This window comes from Tyto alba, unplaced genomic scaffold (genome assembly GCF_018691265.1).
Source record: "Tyto alba isolate M040663 unplaced genomic scaffold, T.alba_DEE_v4.0 Super-Scaffold_44, whole genome shotgun sequence".
In the NCBI taxonomy this organism is placed as follows: Eukaryota; Metazoa; Chordata; class Aves; order Strigiformes; family Tytonidae; genus Tyto; species Tyto alba.
In genome coordinates this window covers 9,056,983-9,077,388 of record NW_024881320.1, presented here as the reverse complement: position 1 = coordinate 9,077,388, position 20,406 = coordinate 9,056,983, and the positions used below count along the sequence as shown (strand labels likewise).

At 41.3% G+C, this 20,406-nt stretch overlaps 1 protein-coding gene across 2 annotated transcripts in view; it reads left to right on the top strand.

The window, feature by feature from the left end:
• ZDHHC8 (zinc finger DHHC-type palmitoyltransferase 8) overlaps window positions 1-20,406 on the top strand; it is a 121,353-nt gene that overhangs the window by 73,444 nt on the left and 27,503 nt on the right. For both annotated transcript variants that reach the window (XM_033008250.2, XM_033008251.2), the window contains one exon: window positions 18,651-18,772. In XM_033008250.2, the coding sequence (XP_032864141.2) occupies window positions 18,651-18,772 (122 nt within the window). The remainder of the gene's footprint in view (window positions 1-18,650; window positions 18,773-20,406) is intronic.

The window sequence follows — 20,406 nt, the reverse complement described above, 5'->3', positions numbered from 1 at the left end:
TTTGTACAAATGCAAAGTATTGACTGTAAATTGCAGGAGGAGACTGCAACCAAACAGCTGTCTCTGCAAACTTAGTATTTATTGCAGAGTTAAACAACATGGCTTATTGTTTAGAGCATTATTTGCCTTGGGCATTGGCTTAGACAATCCGATTGGCTGAAAAGAATTTCCTAACTCCCTTTTCCACACACAGCAGAAGATTAAGTAGATAACAGCAACAATTGGCTGTTTTGATCTGGCCTTGACATATGTTCCAAGCATCTACTTCACAATCCAACTAATTTTTCTCTTTCATGGCTGCAGCACTTTACTCCTACATTACTATCATTGCCGCTTATGCTCTATCAGGAGCTTCTTTCTGGTCAAAGGTGAACAATTTTTAAAGATTCCTTCTGCATAGCATGCAAATTCTTTCTTCACAGGGAGTGTTCCTGACACATTAATAGTATACAAAGTCTTTTGGAGTTACAAAAAGGCTCCAATGAAGGAAACAAGTTGAAAGCAAAAGTTAGAGGAATTACCTGAGGAAGCTTTAGTATTCTTGGTAGACAAAAGCCCCCCAAATTTTTGATATACTAGATGGTGACAGTAATGAAGGTTGGAGAAAATGAACTACAGAATATTTCTGTGGAGTGCTCTCCCCTGAAATTTCACTGGCTGTTCTCATGTACCATCCCACCATCTGCTGGGAAAAGGCTTCTGATCAGCAGTATAAGTGGGTCACGTAAGTTTCCTGCATCTCGCCAGGCCCCCAGGCAGCTCTAATCAAACCTTTTTCAAAATGCTTACTTGATTTCTGAGCAGAATTTATCAGCTGGCATGGAAGAGTGATTTAACTAGTTCAGTCTTGGTGCAATTAGACATTATAGGAAAAGCTGTAAAAGTCCTGCTTGACTTTCCATGTGCTGCTCTGTAGGAGGGGCCATCTGGTACAGCAAGATGCTGGTGGCAGTGTTTCTGGCTGTCTTCTGTAGAAGGCAAAAGATTTGAGGCTGCTCTCTCCCCTTTTGACCAGGGTCAGGCTGGTTCCAGCTGGTGCTCAGTGCCAGCTCTGCTGGCAGGTATTTTTTTGATTCCCTGCAATTGGTACTACGATCCTGTTCATGTCAGATCTTTGTCCAGAAGGAAGGAATGCACTAAGACACAGGAAAAACTTCTTCCTCTGTGCTTAGGTAGAAGTGTTGGTCTAATAGTCTGGTTTATATTATCAATGAATTTCAAAGTCCACATTGTAGATGTTGTGATTTGGCTTAAATGTAAATATGGACCTGGAGCCTGACACAGTGGAGTTGCAGCTACTGGTTGCAAAAGCTTTGAAGGGCCGGAGTTCGCAGCCGCATTAAGACAGAGCATAACTGGAAGTATCTGGAAGCTAAGCACATATCTTCACTTGAGCCATTTTCCTCTCACACATCTGTGATGCAGGAGATGAGGTTGCACTAAGTTATTATAATACCGACAACACTGTGTTTCTTTGTATTTGTTTAGTTCCTGTGTTGTGAGTATCTCAGCAATCTGCGAACAGTGTGCGCATGATCACTTTCATTGTTTTACGGTGTTTCAACACGCAGAACACCTGGTGACCAAGAATTGTGGTAGATCTTCATAGTCTTCCAGAGAGTGGAAGGTGCTGAGCAACTAACTGGTAGAGTTGCTTCAGTTATTGAACTTAAAATCCTTAAGTGAACTGGTTAAATAGACTCCTGCATCTGCATTGCAGATTTGCACTGATCTAGTAGATCGGTGTTGGGCTTGGCTACGCTAATGCAATTTTTCTTCTGGACTGCAGTTAACTGGCCAGCAGCAGCCACCTGTAAGGTTGTATCCACTCTGCAGAAAGTGGATGGTTAAGGAGCAAAACATTTCAAGCTGACTGTCACAGTCTAGCCTTCATTTGTGAGTGATATAATACAGGTAGGTATATATAGCACTGGAGACAATTTAGCAACAACTGATTGACTAAACTGTGGCAGTATGGAAACCGAAAATTAAGAGGAAAGTAAAGTAACACATTATAATGGTGCTGCATGGTTGCCTTTCACTGAATATACAGAAAATGCTATCATAGAAGACAAACATACAACATGCCTCTCCTATTTACTAGAAAAAGGACTGTGCCTACTGAAAAATCCAGAAATTTCCAAAATTCAGAAATTGTCCAAGAAATAATGAGCAAATGAACATGTCCTTTCTGAAAATCTTTTTGATCCAGAGGATGGAGTTCTTATTTTGCCTGTTTGCCTTCTCTAGCTTCTGCAGAATCACGCTGCAGTTACATTAGATGTCAAGCCTGTTTGTACTCTTTTGTGCTGTTTGTACTATTATTTGCACACAAAGCAAGGTGTGATGTTAGAAGTAGTTTTGAACACAAAAGCAAATGACAAACAATAGATTTCACTAATGCAAAAAAATGTTATGTTGGTTTGTTCAGCCAACTAGTTCAGTTACTAGTTCAAAAAAAAAAAATGCCTGAACAAACCATGTCCTTTTCAATAGAGGTTATCCAACACATCTTTCACATTTTTATCAGTCTGCAAATCTACTTGACACAGTCATTGATTCCTAAAATTTTAGATCAGGTGGTAACTACTGGACGCAAACTCATTTGGGACGCATTAGCACAGCCACATGGGATTGGCACTTTCACCATCTAACATGGCTCTGTGAGGCAGCTGCAGATCATTTACTCTGCCTCCTGAGTCACAGTTTAGGAACCCTTAATCCAAAACGAATGCTGTAAATCGTCCCCTGTGGACCCAGCAAAGTCATCCAAGCTGAAGACAGATGGGAGATTACAACAATTTGCAAGAGAGATGTTCCAGACAGGTTCTTGCTTTCTGTGATTTGCCCTCCTAACTCGAGGAGGGGGAGCTGGAGATTTAACTCTTCCAGACAACTGCTCAGAGCCTGCATGCAGAGTTTCTCTGGAGTTTTCCAAACTCAGTGTGGTACATGTGCACGTGGGGTGGTGGAAAAACAAGTCACACATTCTCTAGCCTCTCACCACGGGCTTTCTTCCTGTTTGAAGGGAGCTGAGGACTTGAAGTTTGTTTCTTTGGTGCTGGTTGTGCTGACGTAAATGAGCAACACAAAATTATGTAATTTGAACAATTCAATGCCTGTGTGTTTATGAAGGCGAGCGTTCAGAGTTGAGTCTAACATGTAGGAAACAAAATCCTGGTAGAAAGTGAATCTGTTTCTCCTTGCCTGCTCCTCGCCTCTGCTGCCCGGGCAGCCTTTCTGCCAGATGTGCACACTCAGATTGACTTTTCAGACGGGTGCAGCTTTGTTGAAATGTTTTAACTACACCGATGCCGAGTTGTCCCTCACCCCATACGCAGGGTTGGTACAGAGGCTGCAGTGGTAGCACACTCTCTGGATAGACTCTTTCATTTTTCTAAGTCTATTAGAATGTCCTGGATTCACTTTAACCCCTTCCTTGTCTCGCTAGCACAAATTGTGAATAATTTAAAACATTTACAGTTCAAAGCTGGGTTCTGCTGTCTTGGCATCTGTTACTATGCAGAATGAGGATACTTGTATTTTCTTGCTGCCTGTGTTCACTGTATCTTTAGCGTTACCATAGGATTTTCTTTAGTCTTTTTTTCCACAACATTCACAAAAAGTCCGTGGCAAACTAAAGCCATGGTTATGTGAATTCAACAGAAGCAAGGAATACTAAAGGAGCTGCTGTGTATCAGTTACTAAAGACACAAGGCAGATGCATTTTCTCATCTTGCACAGTTAATTAACATGGAGCTTTTGCTTTTCTTTTTAATAACTTTTTGGAGGACTAGTATAGCCTTTGCAAGCATGGAGTTTTGCAGTTCAGAAATACTAACAAGGCTTAAGTATTTATTAATTCGGCAAAGATGATTACTTTTTTTCGTGGCTGGAAGGGATTAATTCAAACCTTAACCTCCAGATGTCCCAGGGACTGTGGTTTTCCTTGAGCTGTCATGGAGAGGGAGAAGAGAGAATATAATGCTTTAGAAAGTAAATACAGAGTTAAAGTGCCTGTATGGGCAATGCTCCATTTTGAGAGAAAAAGCAGGATCCAAACAGTCTTTTGTTTAATTACAAAAAATGAAAGCAAAGCACCATGAAAAGCAAACAGATTTGTTAACTTATCAATTATTTGATTGATCTGGTACTGTTAAAAAAAAAAAAAAATACCCTGCTGATATCTGTGGTTAATGTTGAACAGCAAATGTTGAAGAGCTGGTAAAATGAGTGTGTCGCTCATGCCTGAGGAATAGACAGTGTAAAAGGCTCTTTTTCTAACTGTAGTGTGTGGAAACAGGCCTGTAAACATGTCAGAAAAATAGGTATAAATATCACAAATAAGAAGCTTTAGGAGGGCTGCTGTGACAGAAGACGAGGAAGAGGATGGGCCCCACTCCACATCTGTATCTCCATGCCTGACCTGCAGCAGTGTAAATCTCTTCATTTAAGGGTTTACTAGTCTGTTGCTGATAATCCCTGATTTTAGCCATTCTTTCAGTAAGTCTGTGTCTGTCCCTAATTGGTGAACTTCTCTTGAGACCAGCTATAGCAGTTTCTAATTAATTTTTATTTACATATCTTTGTATTCTTTTAAAAGGAAAACTTCCCAGTACTGCTGAGAAAGGGCAGTTAATGTTAAAGGTGAGGTGTTCCCAGGGTAGAAAACTTGCTGAATTGTGAAATATATAGGCAAACTGGTGAAAAAAATAACTCTCAACTGGGTCACTTACTCTAGCTACTTGACTATATTTCTTCAGGTAAATTAAAAAGAACCTTTTTTTAGTCCAGTAAATAAGTGAAAAAATATTTTCTTCTGTAGGATTCAAATGTGCATCCTGAAATTAAGATGTGAAAAAGGGACTTTTTTGGCTCTGAAAAATAAATTGCTTTTCATATTCACCAAAGGGTACTTCAGGGATTTCACTTCCCAGAACAAGGTTCATTTTTACTGTGTTATTGCCCTTTGGAGTCAGGTACAGTGTGCTACATTTTCAGAAGTTACAAGTTTCCTTCGAAGTTTTCTTCAGAATATGAATTGTAGCTCTGTGTCTAGATTTTCCAGTAGTCATGTTAAAAAAAAAAAAAAAAAAAAAGAAAAAATTCCTATCAAAAGTTTTGAGAGTGACAGAGAAAGGAAGATTTGAGCTGTTTGTATTATGTAACAAATTTATATAACAACCTTCAGAAAAGCACTGTAGTGACTGGGATACTCTGGTTTTGGTTTTATTATTTATTTTTCCCCCCTCAAATCAAAGGACACAAAAACACAGTTCTAACTTTGCAAGCTTTATGTCTCTGGCTGTTCTCCTGTGATGTGCAGTTCCACACTTCCCCTAACCACTGTGGCAGGCTGTCTGCTGTTGAAGAGGAATGGAAAGGAAAGTAAGGTATCCCAGAGTTTAAGACTTTTTCTAGTGTAAGCCAAAGCTAGCTTGCTTGTGGCATATGATTTTCAGGAAATATTCGAGGGAGGAAGGGCAGGAGGGATAAGGGGTTCATTCAGAAAGACTGAACAGTAAATTATTTTCATTACACTGTGACAACTGTTCAGCAAGAAGTAAATGTTCATATTTTTCTGAAAAGCAGAATGATGGTCCATCTCTTTAAAATAAGTCAAGGGAAAAAAACATGAATTATGAACTTCAACAAAGTTCAGGAGCAAATGGGTATTTAAAAAGTACGCATACTAATGCTGACTATTGCTATTGGAAGCAATGGAAGAACTCCACAGACAAAACATCCCACAGTTCAGATCTGTAGCCAAACCTCTTGCTTGAAAGTTTGGCCTGGAAATTTCTCAACAGTTAAATCATAAGACACTTGACGCTTCTCATTCTGATCCCAGCTGGGAATCTGGAAAGTGTAATGCTTAAACTGAATATTCACTTTGATTCTTGGAAATGGGAATAAATTTCATCAAGAAACTGGTTTTTTTTTTCTTTTTTTTTTCCCCTGAATTGGTTTGCCTACTGCATATCGTTAGCAGATGGTGACACATATGCCATTTCCATAGTCTTCTATTTTGGTACAGGAGCTGCTAATTGTCCCATATTGACTCAGGAGCACATTAAGCTTTGTTAATTGTAATCCTGATTTATATTCCTGAATTATGGCAATGGAGTTGGAAGATTTTTAGTTCATCAGGCCCAGAGCATACCGTACCTTTTCTGATAACTTTGTGGTTCTTCCAAAAAACCCCCAAAATCACAAAACTCATAGGCTTTTAGTGAATATTGAGGTATTAGTAGGGAAAAGAGCTACCCTATGTCCACTGTGGTATGTGAGCAAGCTACTCTTCTGTCTTTAAAAATGATGGATTTTGGGGTAGAGCAAATAATATACAAGTAAAGCAATGACACTTCCGCTGCCATCATGGCTGCTGGTGAGATCCCCGCCTTGTTGCACTTCAGAGTGGAATTGGCAAGAAACAAATCTATATACCAGACTGAATCCCATTTCCCTGTCTCTGTAATTAAGATGCTATAGTCTCTTAGGATGTTTTCTAAGCAAAGTAATATTGTTTTCTGTCAACCTGAATTGAATACCTGTTCACCAAAACAAATACTGGAAGACTCCCTTTATGTTTTGTCCAAGCTGACAGAAACATTTAGACCTGAGATGGTGATGCTATGTTTCATCAGTTAAATAAAAAAATGACTGTTAATGTGACAGTTACTGTGGATTGTTTCAAGTTTTTATTGGTCCCCAAAAGCATTTTTGTTTTTGATAGGTCCTGTAATAAGATTTTACCTGCAGGAGTAGCTGCCTCCAGAAGCCTGCCCTAATCCTGTTAGATGGTAAGCAGAGATGTTGCAGTTGTTGATGTGCAGGCACAGGAGGCTCGGGATTTAGGCTTGGTTTGTGCTGTTAAAATTGGAAATGCTTAATCTAAGCCAGGCAGTCACACTCATTTAATAGTTTGAGAAGACTGTGGCTGTGCTTCTACCTTAGTGGGTCTTTCTGGAACCTGTTGAGCACATGGGAACAGCTGTGAATTTCCTGCATGTGTCACCTTTGCCTCTGAGCCTGGGACATTGATCTGCAGATCTGCCCATGGGCTGCAAGACCCGTGGAGGCACCTGAGAATGCCTTTGTGGTGCCACAGACCCACATGAAAGCAGCAATATCACCGTGTTCCTCTGCTGCATGAGGACGTGTATGTCACTGCTCAGTCATTTAATTTAGTAGCAGGATGATGGAAGGGAGAAAAGAGGAAACAGAGCCTGAAAGTTATTCAGTGATTTCTCTGGGAGACTCAAGGAAAGGAGAATAGCTCCACAGAGGGAAAGAGAAGACAGATTTCTTGTAGAGATGTTCAGAAAAAGGCTGTTCTGACCGTGCTGCTGCCTAGGGGTGTCCCTTCCCAAAACTAGAAAGGGGAATGAAGATGATGATATTACTGGGGGAAGGTGGAGATAATGAGAACAAGCTGAAGTTCAATGCATTTCTGCATTTGATTAATGCATTTAGTTTTGTAACATTTCCACTGGGCTAAGCAATGTAATTTTGTTTTATTATTATTATTGCACCCTTGGTTTTGTTTTGAGGGGCATACATCTCTTGCTTGCAATATAATCTTACACTTTTTCTTTCTGGCTTGTGTGTCCCACTACCCTCTACTGGAAGAAATGAGGATTTTTCAGCTGTGTCCTTGTGCCCCAAAACAGTCCCAGTCCTATAGCAGAAACAGGCTGTGAACTGGTTTGAGGGGACCCCAGTTCTGCCCTGCTGTTGCTGGCATCCATCCTGCAGAGAAAAGACCTGCTGTATAAAGTGTTGCTTGGTTTCAGAACAGTGCGTGGCCAGGCGAGATGGTACACATGGGGTCTGTGATAGCAGGGTGCTGAATTGGAGAACGTGCCCTATTCTGTTTTATTGCCTTGGCCATAGTTGTTAGGTCTTTTCTAGTTTATGAGTAGAGGTGTTGCCAAAAAAGACTGAATCACTGATGATTCTCCTCTGATGTCCTGTATTGAGAGGTGGCTGGTAACAGCTGGTGGCTTGAGAAGGGGTAAAAAGTCCCTAAGCAGGTGGCCACAGGGGCATGTTCTTCCCAAATGCAGTTTGTTTTATAGGTTGAAGCATGAAGGTCTCCTTAATTTTTCTTCTCTTAAATCTCAGCTAAAGTAATTTTTATTTCTTACCCCCTCTGTTTCCCCCCCCCCCCATCTTAATATATTAGGGCCCCCTTATACCAGGTATGCAAATGTTCTTTTTCAGTATAGTGAAAATAAGGTATATAAATGTCACACTCCCAGTTTAGGTTTCCATAAAAACCCCTCGGGAAGATATTCCAAAGAGAAATTAAAGATGGGATTCTAAGAGAGGCTTTTATTTTATTATTATATATTTGCACAGTACTTAATATATGACAATGTTTATTCTTTCTACCCTATCTTCTGTATCTATTTGCAATAGAGGTACCTCTATCTCTTTGTATTGTGCATCGCTTCTTTAAAATATGAAATCACTAATCTTTCTGGTTCATACAGGGAAACTTTGGAGTAACTGCAGTAATTTTGCTGCATAAATGTCTAGAAATCTTCAAACGAGAGTTCAGATAAGGACTGGCTTCCTTTCCCTGCATAAGCAAGCTATTGCATAGATAAAAGAACTTGTGTAGCAGCTCTGAAGTGTGTTATTCAGGTCATGGACAGGTATTGTTTCCGGATTTCAAAGGCAGTACATGATCCAGACAAGTCTGCAAGAACCTCTGGTCTAAATTAGTTGTAAATTTCCTGAACAACTCTCTCAAGTCATGGAAGAAATTTAACTGCTATTACCAGCTTCACAGGATTTTCATTTCCCTCCTTTGCACAAGTCTCTCTAGCTGCCCCAGCACTGCAAAAAGCGTCTGGCAGATTTGTCAGAGCCAGCTGGATATCAGGATGTATGCCCTCCCCAGATACCTGAATTGTGGCAGCACTATCAGACCTCACCTACAGCTGGATGGTCCTTCATGTCCATGCAACATCCCTGACAGGGCAGGCTAGCAACTCACTGGCTGTTCATGAAGGAAATGGCACATGTGATAGAGATAAGGTCCTCCAATAAGATATTCCCTACTAGTATCCACTACCCCATGCAGCTCTTTTCAGCGCAGTTTTAACAAGGCAACTGGTTCTCTGATGCAGACCTGTGATGGGCACCCTGACACCCAGGCTGTCCAGGATGAAGCTCAGACACTTGGGCTGTCTCTGCTGGTGTCTGCTGCTTTTCTTCTTTTCCCCTGCATCTTGGAAAGCACATTATGTTACCCACTCTCTGCTAATCCACTGAAGACATAATCACAGAGTTCAGAGCTCATATTGAACATTTCTTATGCATATTGGCTCATTGTTAATTTAAGTGGCACATACTTTAATCTAATAGATGCTGTCTTTTAGTTGAGTAATTTCTCCAGTAGCTGTAAAGGGATGGTATCTTGTGAAATTTAATTTCTTTCTACTGAGCTCATGTGGAAAAGGAGTATCTTAAAAGTCAAATTAACTTTTCAACAAGGGTAATATAGACTGTATCTCTTCACTGATGTCACCACCCCCCTCCTTATCTGATAGTATTTCTTTACCTGTTTTTCTCTCACATCACAGCATACTTATGAGCTACCTTGCTTCCACTACACCACTATCTCATGAATTCAAACACTGAATGTGTACTGGATGTGTTTTGCCAGTATGTGGTTGGGGAATACAGTGGGCAGAACCTGCACAAATCCTTCTGTGCCAGTAGTTGGGATCACCTCAAGTGTGTCTGAATTAGGCTGCTGATAATTAGAATTTATTTTAAAAGGCAACGCTGTAGGAGCAGCTCACCTCACCTTTCTGCGTTACTGGTGAATTCATGTGTGTATTGACAAGGGTGAGGACAATACGGTAAGCACTGGAGAACAGCCTTCAGTCAGGGAGAGAAAGAGCTATCCTGTGCATTTTTTCCATCAGAGAGGCATGGGATCTGGGAAGTGCAATTGTAACTATCAAAGAAAAACTTGGGTTACAGATTTCTGAGAGATCTGGAAGATCATGATGGTCACTAGTGGTATAAAACAAACTGTGTTCTTCATTACTAAAGGAAATGGGACTGATGGACTCAAGATGAGGGGCCATCTCATTTTAGCACTGCTATAGTAGATGTGGCATTAATTTAATAATCCTGATGTTTACAAATTAGAAGCACAAGTTTGCATTCCACATGGCGTCTTCAAAAATGTGCAGAAAAACTCAACTTGTGTAGCATGTGTGCACCTTTCAGACACTGAAGTATCTTGCGACCTCCCTGGATACTGTGCTGGGTAGCTGGACTGTGATTGTTGCTGGAAGTGGTGCACGCAGGAACACAGACTAAGGGCAGTGCAGCCACATGCATTGAGAACTCAACTGTGTTATGAGTTACTGGTTCATACAGCATCTTTTGGAGGTAATTCTCTGATTTCCCATTTAGCAAGGTTTCTGTGGCTTGGTAATTCCCTTATGTGAATTTTGGAATGGGCTGGAAGCCATTCAGCTGTTGCAGTACAGAGATGCTGGTGGCCAACCATATACAGACAGAACTGCAAAGGAATGTTGCTGGGCAGTCATTCCTTCTTTTTCTAACCAAATGGATTTAAAATTTTCAGTGTGTCAGGGCAACTGGTGCCTCTCCTGCTGTGGTTATTTTTCAGTGACTTCTTACTGCCTTCCTCTTCTGTCATGACCCAAAGACCACCCATACACTCAGCTCTCTTATTAGCTGTCGGAAAAAATAGGGTTCGGTTCCAGCTGCTCAGCATGGTACTGATCAAGGTTGGTGCATGTTTGAGAAGCCCTGGATTACACTTGTCCTTGCCTCTTCCAGCTTGTGTGGCCTTTTAGGCTTTGCAAAGTCCAGGGCTGAGAAAGCAAACCCAGGAGCTTCCCATAAGGAGGTTTGTCTCTGGATCTATGCGCTCACTGTAACCTGCACTAAGAGTCCACTCAGATTTGCCCATGCACTGGCAATCGACTCCTTTCCATGAGGCATCAGAGGGTTTATTGCTGCTCAGGGTGACTCTGCTTGCAGCCCATTAGATGCCTGAAGTGCTGTGAAAATCTACTGTCTCGCTTTGATGTGAGCATTATCCTTCTCATAATATAAAAATGTTATTGTGGACTCTGAAATCCAGCCTATGTATACCCTAGAATCAATGTGCAATGAATGCCTTCAATTTGATGTGCAAATAAAAATCTGGGCACTTCAAGTGATGCTATGCTGTTACTGAATATTCCTCTACAAGTATATCAAAACAAAAACTCTGTCCTGGGCTTTCTTATATTTCAGGAAGTGCTAACCAGCTCTGTATAGGTTCTTAATTTCCTGCAGGACGATGCAAATTTCAAAACACTCTGTAGAGAAGGATTTTGCAGGATTCATCCGGATTTGCAAATGATCCTGATGCCTGCCCACCCGAGGCCTGCTGTTGTGAGCAACTGAATGCAGTTGCTCCCAGCAGTAACTGATGTCTTTTCTACTTGTATGGGTGTTCTACCAGGTTTCTGGGCTCCCAGCAGCTACTGAGCATGCCCAGAGCATCTTTGCAAAGCGTATGTGTTGACTCCAGCAGGATCCAGTCCTGTCTACTCACCATGCACGTGATGTAAAGTCTCATTGTGTGTTTAGCTCACAAGAGTATGTCCTGCTCTCTGGCTGCAGGGTCAATCTGTGCCTGTGCAGTAGGTCTGGGATGGCTGGGTGGCTACTGAACTTGAGGATGATGATGGATATGTTTACCCCTGTGGTTGTCTCACTTAGAATTAGTTATTGATATTCCTTCTCTGTATTTCTCCAATGTCAATTCACATGACAATAGTGTCTTTTCTTAGATACTTGGAGATTGTTTAAAGAGGGAGGAAGGGAACATGCTCCAGAGCTTTCAAGCAGCTCTGTGAAAAGGGTAGAGTGTATTTTACTTTGAGGGGTGATATATAGCCCAGATAAGATTTTTCACCAAGGACCATTATATCTCAAGTTGACTTTTTAATTGATTTAGCTCCTCTGATCTGTACGTTGCCAGACATGAACCATGAGGCTTTGGACAGAGTCCAGGGTGTAATGGAAGGTTCACTGAAACCCCATCAGCTCTTGTTAAACCTGAGTGAATTTCAGCCCAGCACATTTCTTGTGCATAATTAAACACAGTTAAGCAGGTGATGGAGTTGAACCTCTGCCTCTACTGTTCAGCTATTTTTCAATTAGGAGAGGGCTCATGCAATTCATGAAGGTTTTGGTGGGGGATGCTGGGGGGATTTTTTGCCTCTTGTGATGAGTAACTGCACCTGGAAACCCAGAGTAGATGTTTTGGTATCTCCCACTTATCACCAGCATGAGCTCTTCCATGTGGCACTCAGCTCTCATCAGTTTCTGTTTTTCAGTAGTAAATTCTCCAGTATTTACTTCTCCTTTTCCCATTTTTATGTAACACTTGGATTTGTTATCCTTTACTTTGATATCACTTTTTATCAGTACAACTGCTGTACTCACAGTGAGGGTGTAGTGCTATGGCAACAATATATTATCTGCAGTCTTGCCAGTGAGTAAGTTATGGTGCAGAAATTAGTTCATTTATCAAAATCTGATGTGGCAGAGCTGAGCAAAGGATGTGGCTATCCTGAACCTTCTGCTATTTTCATAATATCTGCCGCTTTGTTTCATGTTGGTTATGACACTCAGATACATTCTCTCCTGACTGTTTCCAGTGATGCCTTGTTAAACCTGCAGATGTCTTAGCACCTCGGAAAACATTTTTAGATGTACAATAATCTCCAAGCTATCTTTGGTAGTGACAAAAAATGGAAAATGAGCTTTCTCTTTTTTCTTCTGTTACTATTCCAGAAAGGTACTTTTCTGTGATTTCAGGGTAGGAAAGAACATATAAATGGAAAAATATCATGCAGACTGGGATATGTGAGAAATGTGTTAGATTTTGACTGCTAAAGACTAAGAGAACTCTGCCCTTCTCTGCTCTGTGGTGCAGACTGGGAGATGTACAGACTTTAGGGTGCTGTTTTGCACTTTCTCTGTCCTATGTACACGTTGGTGGAATGAGCTTTAAGGTACCATGTTTACCTAATTCCAAATTCTTCTAAAATGTGGGTGTTCAGAATCAGTCAGTTGATAGCCCTTTCATTTATAGTCTAGTTGATACAGTGCTGGATTCAGAGGACTTTTACCTCTGTGTATCTGTCTCTCCTCTGATGTATCAGCTCAGCCATCCAGACTGTTGTGCTTTTCAGAGCAGGGCAGCTTTTGGGCAGCCCAGGACATTGGATCCAGCTCCCAGGGTTGCTAGATATCAGGGTAATGTTAGAAATGTTAACTCTTTGGTCAGATCTGGTGATGATTAGAAATTGCTTACATGGATTTTACGGTACCCAAATTGGTACATATTCTTAACAGTCAGGGTTTGGCTAAAAACTCTTGGAGAGGAATCAAACCAGGATAGGCTGCTATAGACTTATGGACACAGTTTCAATGCTTCCAGTGAAATTTGTACCAGTGCTTAGTCAAATTATGTTTCCTTGTTGACTCCTCTTATCTAATTAGTCCCTACTTCACTGAGCTGCTTCTACTTGCATGCACTGAATCAGCTACTTCATATTACTGTTTTAACACTCTAATGGTGGACGAAGTTGATTCAAGTTAAGACATGCTTTCTTTTCTGTCTTATAAACCAATGCCTTGTGATTTGTGCAGAAATAAATTGTTTTATTGTGTATCAGCCATCTGTTTGAGACTGAGGGGAAGGATGTGTGGTAATCTCAGATCAAATATTAGGAGCAGCTGAGCAGCCAAACAGACAATCCTCAGGGCCTTCTTATTAGGTGTGGGTAAGTATCCAAAGTTTGGGTGTCTGTCAGTACTCTTGAGGTTCCCATGTTTTTTCTGTGTACTACACCAGTAAATTTCACAGTCTTCCTGTTAGAAAGGTTGTAGCCTCCTGCTCCATGTTCTGCTACTTGTCTCTGGCCTTCAGGCACCCAGCACCCTGAGGGAGCCTGTGCACACACGTGCTTGTTGTGCTCCAAGCAAAGTGTAAAATGAACCATTGGCCTTGTTTCCTAGGTAAATCACAGACACATCCTCACGCAGCAGCCTGTCAGCAGGAGTGGTGTGCCTCACCCCTGCCCAGTTCAGGAGAGGGTGGTGGGTGCCCAGAGCTGGGCTCCAGGTTAGAGAACACCAGGGCCACCAGCCTGACCCTAAAAGAGATGCTCTGAAATTTGCAAAATGAAAGGTGATCCCTTCCCTGTCCTGCAGTGGGAAGCATGGTCTGTCAGCAGTTTGTGTCTCATTTGCAGAAGGCCTCACCGGGGCAGAGGAGGGAAGCAGATGGCTTTTGGTCACACTGCAAGCTAGTGTCAGATCCAAGACTACAACTCGGTTCTTGAAATCCCAGGCTCCATCCTTTGTGGCTTGCTGCCTCCTTAAGCATATATAAGATTTTAATGAAAACCACCAAATCTTAATTTAGAGCAGGATTCAAGAAAAGTGTCCTATTCAATTACTTAATTATAGGTAAACTATAATTATAAGATACAAACATGTCTTGCTACCAAGCTAAAAAGCAGAAAGGATTATTTGATGTTTAGTTTAGCAGAGGAAGGCAGCTGATGCATAAATCTATCAGACATCTAGCAAGTTGTGTGATCCTATTTGTTAATCTTTTTAACTTTTCATTTTATTAGGATAGGGTTTCAAGAGTAAATAGGATAAATGAGATTAAATCTGTCACCCTGAATTACTCTCTTCTGAGTTATGAGCAGAATCACTCTAAGTCGGAGAAGTATAATTATGAGGAAAATGCTGCCTGTGTAATTGTGTGCTTCGTTCAGAAGAATTTGAGATCCATAATTATCTCTAGTATGCCACGGTGGCATGTGCTAGCTCTTAATTTCTACAGTAAACAAAACCATTGAAGGTTTCTCTCCTGAGTAGTTCTTGATGTAGCATGGCTGGTACCCACAACAGTAGCAATATTATCCTTCGGATGTCCTCGTTCAAGTAAGGGATCAATAGAACACCCATTGTACATTTATTTTCACATCTATCTTGAACCGAAATGTTGATTGTGCAGTGAAGAATAACAGCCATGGGGAACAGAGAGTGTTCTGAGCTTTAGATATGCCAGGTGAGGCATGTCTAGCTGATTATGCAAAAAGCAAGTCATAGCACATCTGGTGCTGTATTCCATCACTTAACTTTTTGGTTTTCCAAGGATATCGCCTTTGACTTCTGCAGGTGCTCCAGCAAACACAAAGGGTGCAGCTTGCTTTGACAATAATTGAGCTGTAATAGGAAAAGCTCTGGATTAGGATTTGGTGCCTTTGCTCCTCGATGTCAGTGCACATCAGAAAAACCTGGTGGTGGTGCTCCATTATACACTGTTCTTGGCTCTACTTATTTTATATGACCCTATAAAATTTGCGCTACCCTTCATGCTATATAATTTTACTGAGATGAGTTGAAGACACAAGACTCTTGAAATTTTGGGTTCACCAAAGACAGCTTTGAATCCATGTGTTGTTTATCTAGATTCATAACAACTTCTGTTAGAAAAAGCAGCTGAAAAGTTCAGCAAGATTTGTCCCATGGATGGGCATTGTTGCTGCTGGAAGCAGATCTCCTGGAGAAAGGATATGCACAAAGTAAAAAGAAACTCACTGTAGGTCCTGCTCAGACATTTCTGCAGCTTCCTTCTTGAGGCAGAGAGTGCAGAGGGTCAGAAGTCAGACTTTTGCATGATGGATTAGTGATAAAACAACCTGCCAGATTTTGATTAGAATTTCTGTTACTTTGCCTAAAATTATCTGTGCATTATGGGAGAGGGACAGGGAGGATGCATAATTTTGGAGAATCCTTGTAGCAATTTAATTTTCTTTTTTAGACATTTTTACAGTTACGAGCCAGGACTTGATCTCCACATCTATTTCTGTCGGTCAGTCTAGTTTACAAATGAGGGCCCTTTTGTCCCATCTAATTTTATGTAATCTGTGATGCTGCATAAAGATTCTGGGAGGGAAAAATGTAAGGATTGTGAACAGACCTTCTAGCTAATATGTACAATGACTCACTCTGTCCTTTATTCCAACTTCTGTGAAATATTTTCAGATACACTATTTACCCATTAAATGAGCTGTTCAGTTTAGCTTATGGCTAAAGATTTTCCTAGTAATTTGATGTATTTGTTGGGAACATGACAAAGTAAATCACAAATGAGAATGTTAACGAAAGCTTATATTAATCATCTGAGACAGTCTCTTTCATTATAATCTTGTTCTGAATAACTAGTTATCTGTAAGAAAGGGTTTCCTGTCCCTTGATTTGCCAACTTACTTGACTTTACTGCCAAGAAAATCTCTCCTCCATGCTTGAAAAGCAATGGGTAACTTCATAATTTTCTCTGTGTAGGCAGTTTTTTCACGGGAAGAAATTAAGTCAGTCATGCCCATTACTGAATCTAATTTTACTATAATTTGGAGGGAAGAACCCTCCCCTGGGTAGAATTCATTCTATAACTGCTTATTTCAGGATTTCTTTTGCTTTCTTCCAAAGGATCTGGCAGAAACTGTTGTTAGTGACAGACCTGCAGCTTGCTTGGCAAGGTCACTGCAGCACATTTAGTGGCAAGTGAGAAACTTCTGCCTTGCCTTGGTTTTCAGTCATCGGCAGCTGCTTTGAGGAAAACGGAGCACAGCAGCAAGTCAGTATGACCTTGCTACATATTGAAATTCCAGCTCCTGGGACATGTAAGGGTCTTAAGGTACCTCATGGAGTCAAGCTGTCTTTAGCTGGGTCTGACTGAGCTAGTTCATCTCCATCAGCTTTCTCTTCTCTAAGACCTGTTCTTTTACCTGAGCTCCACAACCACATGGATGAGATCCCAAATGCAGGAGAAACACAGACAAATTCGGCTCTCCTCCACCTCTCTTAATAGGTGGTAATTTCCTGGGCCTTTCCCTGCTAAGACCAGTCCCAGGAGAAACCTCATGCTTCTGCTTCCCCTCTGCAGGCTATAGCAAACAATCCTTACTCAAGTGAGAATTATTTTTTCCTTCTCCGGTAGTCAGCCTGGGCGTTTGTCCCTGGCCATAGATATATCTTGCTCTCAGCTTTACAGTTCACATTGGTAGGATTTGCGCATTTTTTACTTGCTCCAGTCCAGTCTGATTGAAGAACAGACAAGGAAAGGTCCTTTTAAAAGTGGTTTGCAGCAATGCCATGTTAAAAGCCAAGCTGTGAAGAGGAGAGGGCAAAACAATCTCTCCCTGCCAGCTCACAAAGAAATGGGAGGAGAAAATGTGGTGCCTTCTAATGCTAGCCCCAAGAGTGTGTTTAACAGTGTCCCTTCAAGGTCAGTGACACCATTCTCAGCTGTTCAAACCAGCATATTGGTAGCAAAACCAGTGTGAATTAGATTTGGGAGAAGGCTGGGTTTTTGTTGTTTTTTTTCTTTTTCTCTGCAGGCTTCAGCCTGGCAGACAATCGGATTCAACCATAGATGTAATTCAGGCAAAATACAATCCAGAAAATGTGGGTGGATGCATGATCTAAGGAGCCACTCAGTCAGGTGTCTTACTTTTTTTCAAAGAGATTATTTGTCCCACATTTTTCCTTATTTATATTTGCAAGATTCATGAGATTGGTCAGATTTTTCCCATCATCAACCCTGTAGCACCAAACCTCTTTATGCAGAACAGAGAAGTAGATTTGGTTTAGTGTTTAGAGAGAAGCTTTAGAGAGGCTGTAAATAGCTGAGTGTATAAACAATACTTTTTATTGGGTTAAGTTGCCGGTAAGGCAGGCTGTTTTCTGCCTTGGTCCTGCCTTCCTCTGCTGATAGGAAGTGATCTTTGTAGCTTGTAGCTATAACAATTTTCATATAGCTAACAGGCATTTCTCCATCTTTTTTCCAAAGTCTCCTCCTTTTTTCTCCTTTACTCTTTATCTTCAGTTCCTCTCAGTTACCTTTGCCAGATGGACAGCAAGCTTTTCTGGTGTTTCTGAAAAGTGTTCACATGGCAGAAGCCATCTGCTTTCTTCTAGACATTGCATTCATATTCTGCTGACACCTGCAGAGCCTATGCTTGGTCTGACTAAACTTTCCCTCAAGGTGAGATTTGTAGTGTTGGTTCTGAGTATTATTTGGAGTCAAAAACCACTCAGGGAAGTGTAATGAGAAGTGAGAGTGCTTCTCTTTGTACCTGCTGTGGAGATCAGTGGTTTAAGAATCCTATTCTGCTTTACACCAGCGAAAATTGAAAGTATCACCAGCTGTAACAAGGCTATATAGAAGGTAAGCAGAAATGCAACAATGGGATGAAGCTTTTACACAGAGAAGCAAAGTGCCAGGTTGCAAATAAGGCAGTAGGGTTGCAAAGCCCTATGAGCCATGTGAACAATTGGTGCTTTCTGTGCTATGGAATAAAGCAGCTTTACAGAGGGTGTCTGCAGTGTACTTTAAATCACTGAAACTGGCTCTATGGAAATTTCTGTTGTTAAATTGTAAATTCAGCCTGGCTGCATGGCTGGTGGGGAGAGGACAAGACTACTTCTCTATGTGATGGTGGTGAATGGGAAGAAACTACGTGTTAGCAGCCAAAAGAGCCCTTACCTATAACTTCTCTTCTCCACAGGTGCCCCTGGTTGACAAAAGCCATCTCCCCAGCCATCCCAGTGTACAATGGGCTCGTGTTTTTGTTCGTACTGGCAAACTTCAGCATGGCAACTTTCATGGACCCTGGAGTTTTCCCACGAGGTAACAGAGAATGGGACTGTTGAGGGGGGGATTTGAAAACCCAAGCCAAAGGAGGTGTCAGGTATCCAAATACACTGTTTGCTGACTAATCCCCTTTTTTCTGGTATTCTTTCTTGTAGACTTTATTTATTCATTATACTCAGCTGTCAGTAGAGGTGGGATGGTAGTGAAATGCTGGATACCCTCCATCTCTCTTCTGAGCTAGGAGGGGTCTGTTGTCCTTGCACTTGCTCAGACTGGCAGTTGAGGGCACAGGGTTGCACAGAATAGTTCTCCTTGAGTAGCTCTCCTGACTGATGTTATTGCGATTGCCATGCCCTGTGTCATGCTGGCACATTGGATTTAAGTCACTGTCTTCACAATAGGTAGCAGAGCATGGTGGAGGGGAGAGGCTAAGCTTTCTGAAACAGCTTCATCAAAGCAGACCTTCCAAAAAGCCTTAAAACAAATGCAAAATGATTGAACTCTAAGAAAGATAATGATTAAGGCTTGCCTTATCCTGTCTAAAAATGTATACATTTAAAAAGATATGCCTGCTTAAATTAGTACTGATTCACAGCTGATTAAATAGGATAAAGATCACTCAGCTTTTGTAATGGGAACCACAGTGCAGCTATCTCTTTTAACACATCCTAATGAGAGAATTATCACCTCATTTTATCTGTCTTCCAATAATTATTCACATGCAGTTTGCAGCAGAGACTGCTCTAGGCAGTCTTGCTAAACCAGTGGATTTGTGCTCTCTGCAAGCTGTGCTTTCTCACTTCTATTCACTGAATTCAATATCTATTTTGAATTGCTACCTGATGAGAACAACGTACCTGTCCTGCTGGCTTCCCTGAATAGCAAGTGCCAGGTTTCTCCAGGTAGCAGCATCTAATGATGAGCATCTGTCTGCCGTTCCTTTCAGCTGAAGATTTTGAACCCCTGATTAAGTGTTGCAGTGCTCCAGTTAAGGAAATACTTGTATGTAAAGGCAAAAATAACGCAAAGGCAAGATTCAGTCATTTGTGCAAGATGAAGTGATGCAGTGTTTAGGTGCTTAAAGGTACAAATAGGTGCTAGTGAGATTTTCAAAAGAGCTTTCATGGACTTTTTAGTTCCTCCATCTCAGCAGAGATAGCAGTGGTTAAACATGCTTTGGGTCTGAGGTTGTCAAAAGCATCCATGATCTTTGTTTTTGGTACGAGGAGAGCTGGAATAAGTTGTTCAGTTTTGAAAATCTCAGTCTGGGAATCTAATACCTTTGTGCAACATAGTTCCCTCAGATTGGAGCCTGCAACTGGGCACTCACTGTGCCCTGTCAGTGATCAGTACCGAGTGTGTTGTAAATTCATACCTCTGCACTTCTTTAGCTTCCTTTTGCAAACCAGTTTTTTTATTTTGGACTTTGCACTTAAAGGAGAAACACACAGGGAGATCAAATAGAAACTTTGAAACTTTCTCATCACCTTCTCTCCCTTCCCATCTCCCTTATCACAAGGGAGTCAGGAGCAAATCAGGAAGAAGAGGAGTTTCTACAACTCACCTTTCTTCTGTCTCTGTCTCTTTCTATTAATTTGTGGCCTTATGTCTCTATGCTGTGCATGTGCTTGATCTGGAAGGGGCTGGGAGCAAGGGGAGTGGGGAAAGGA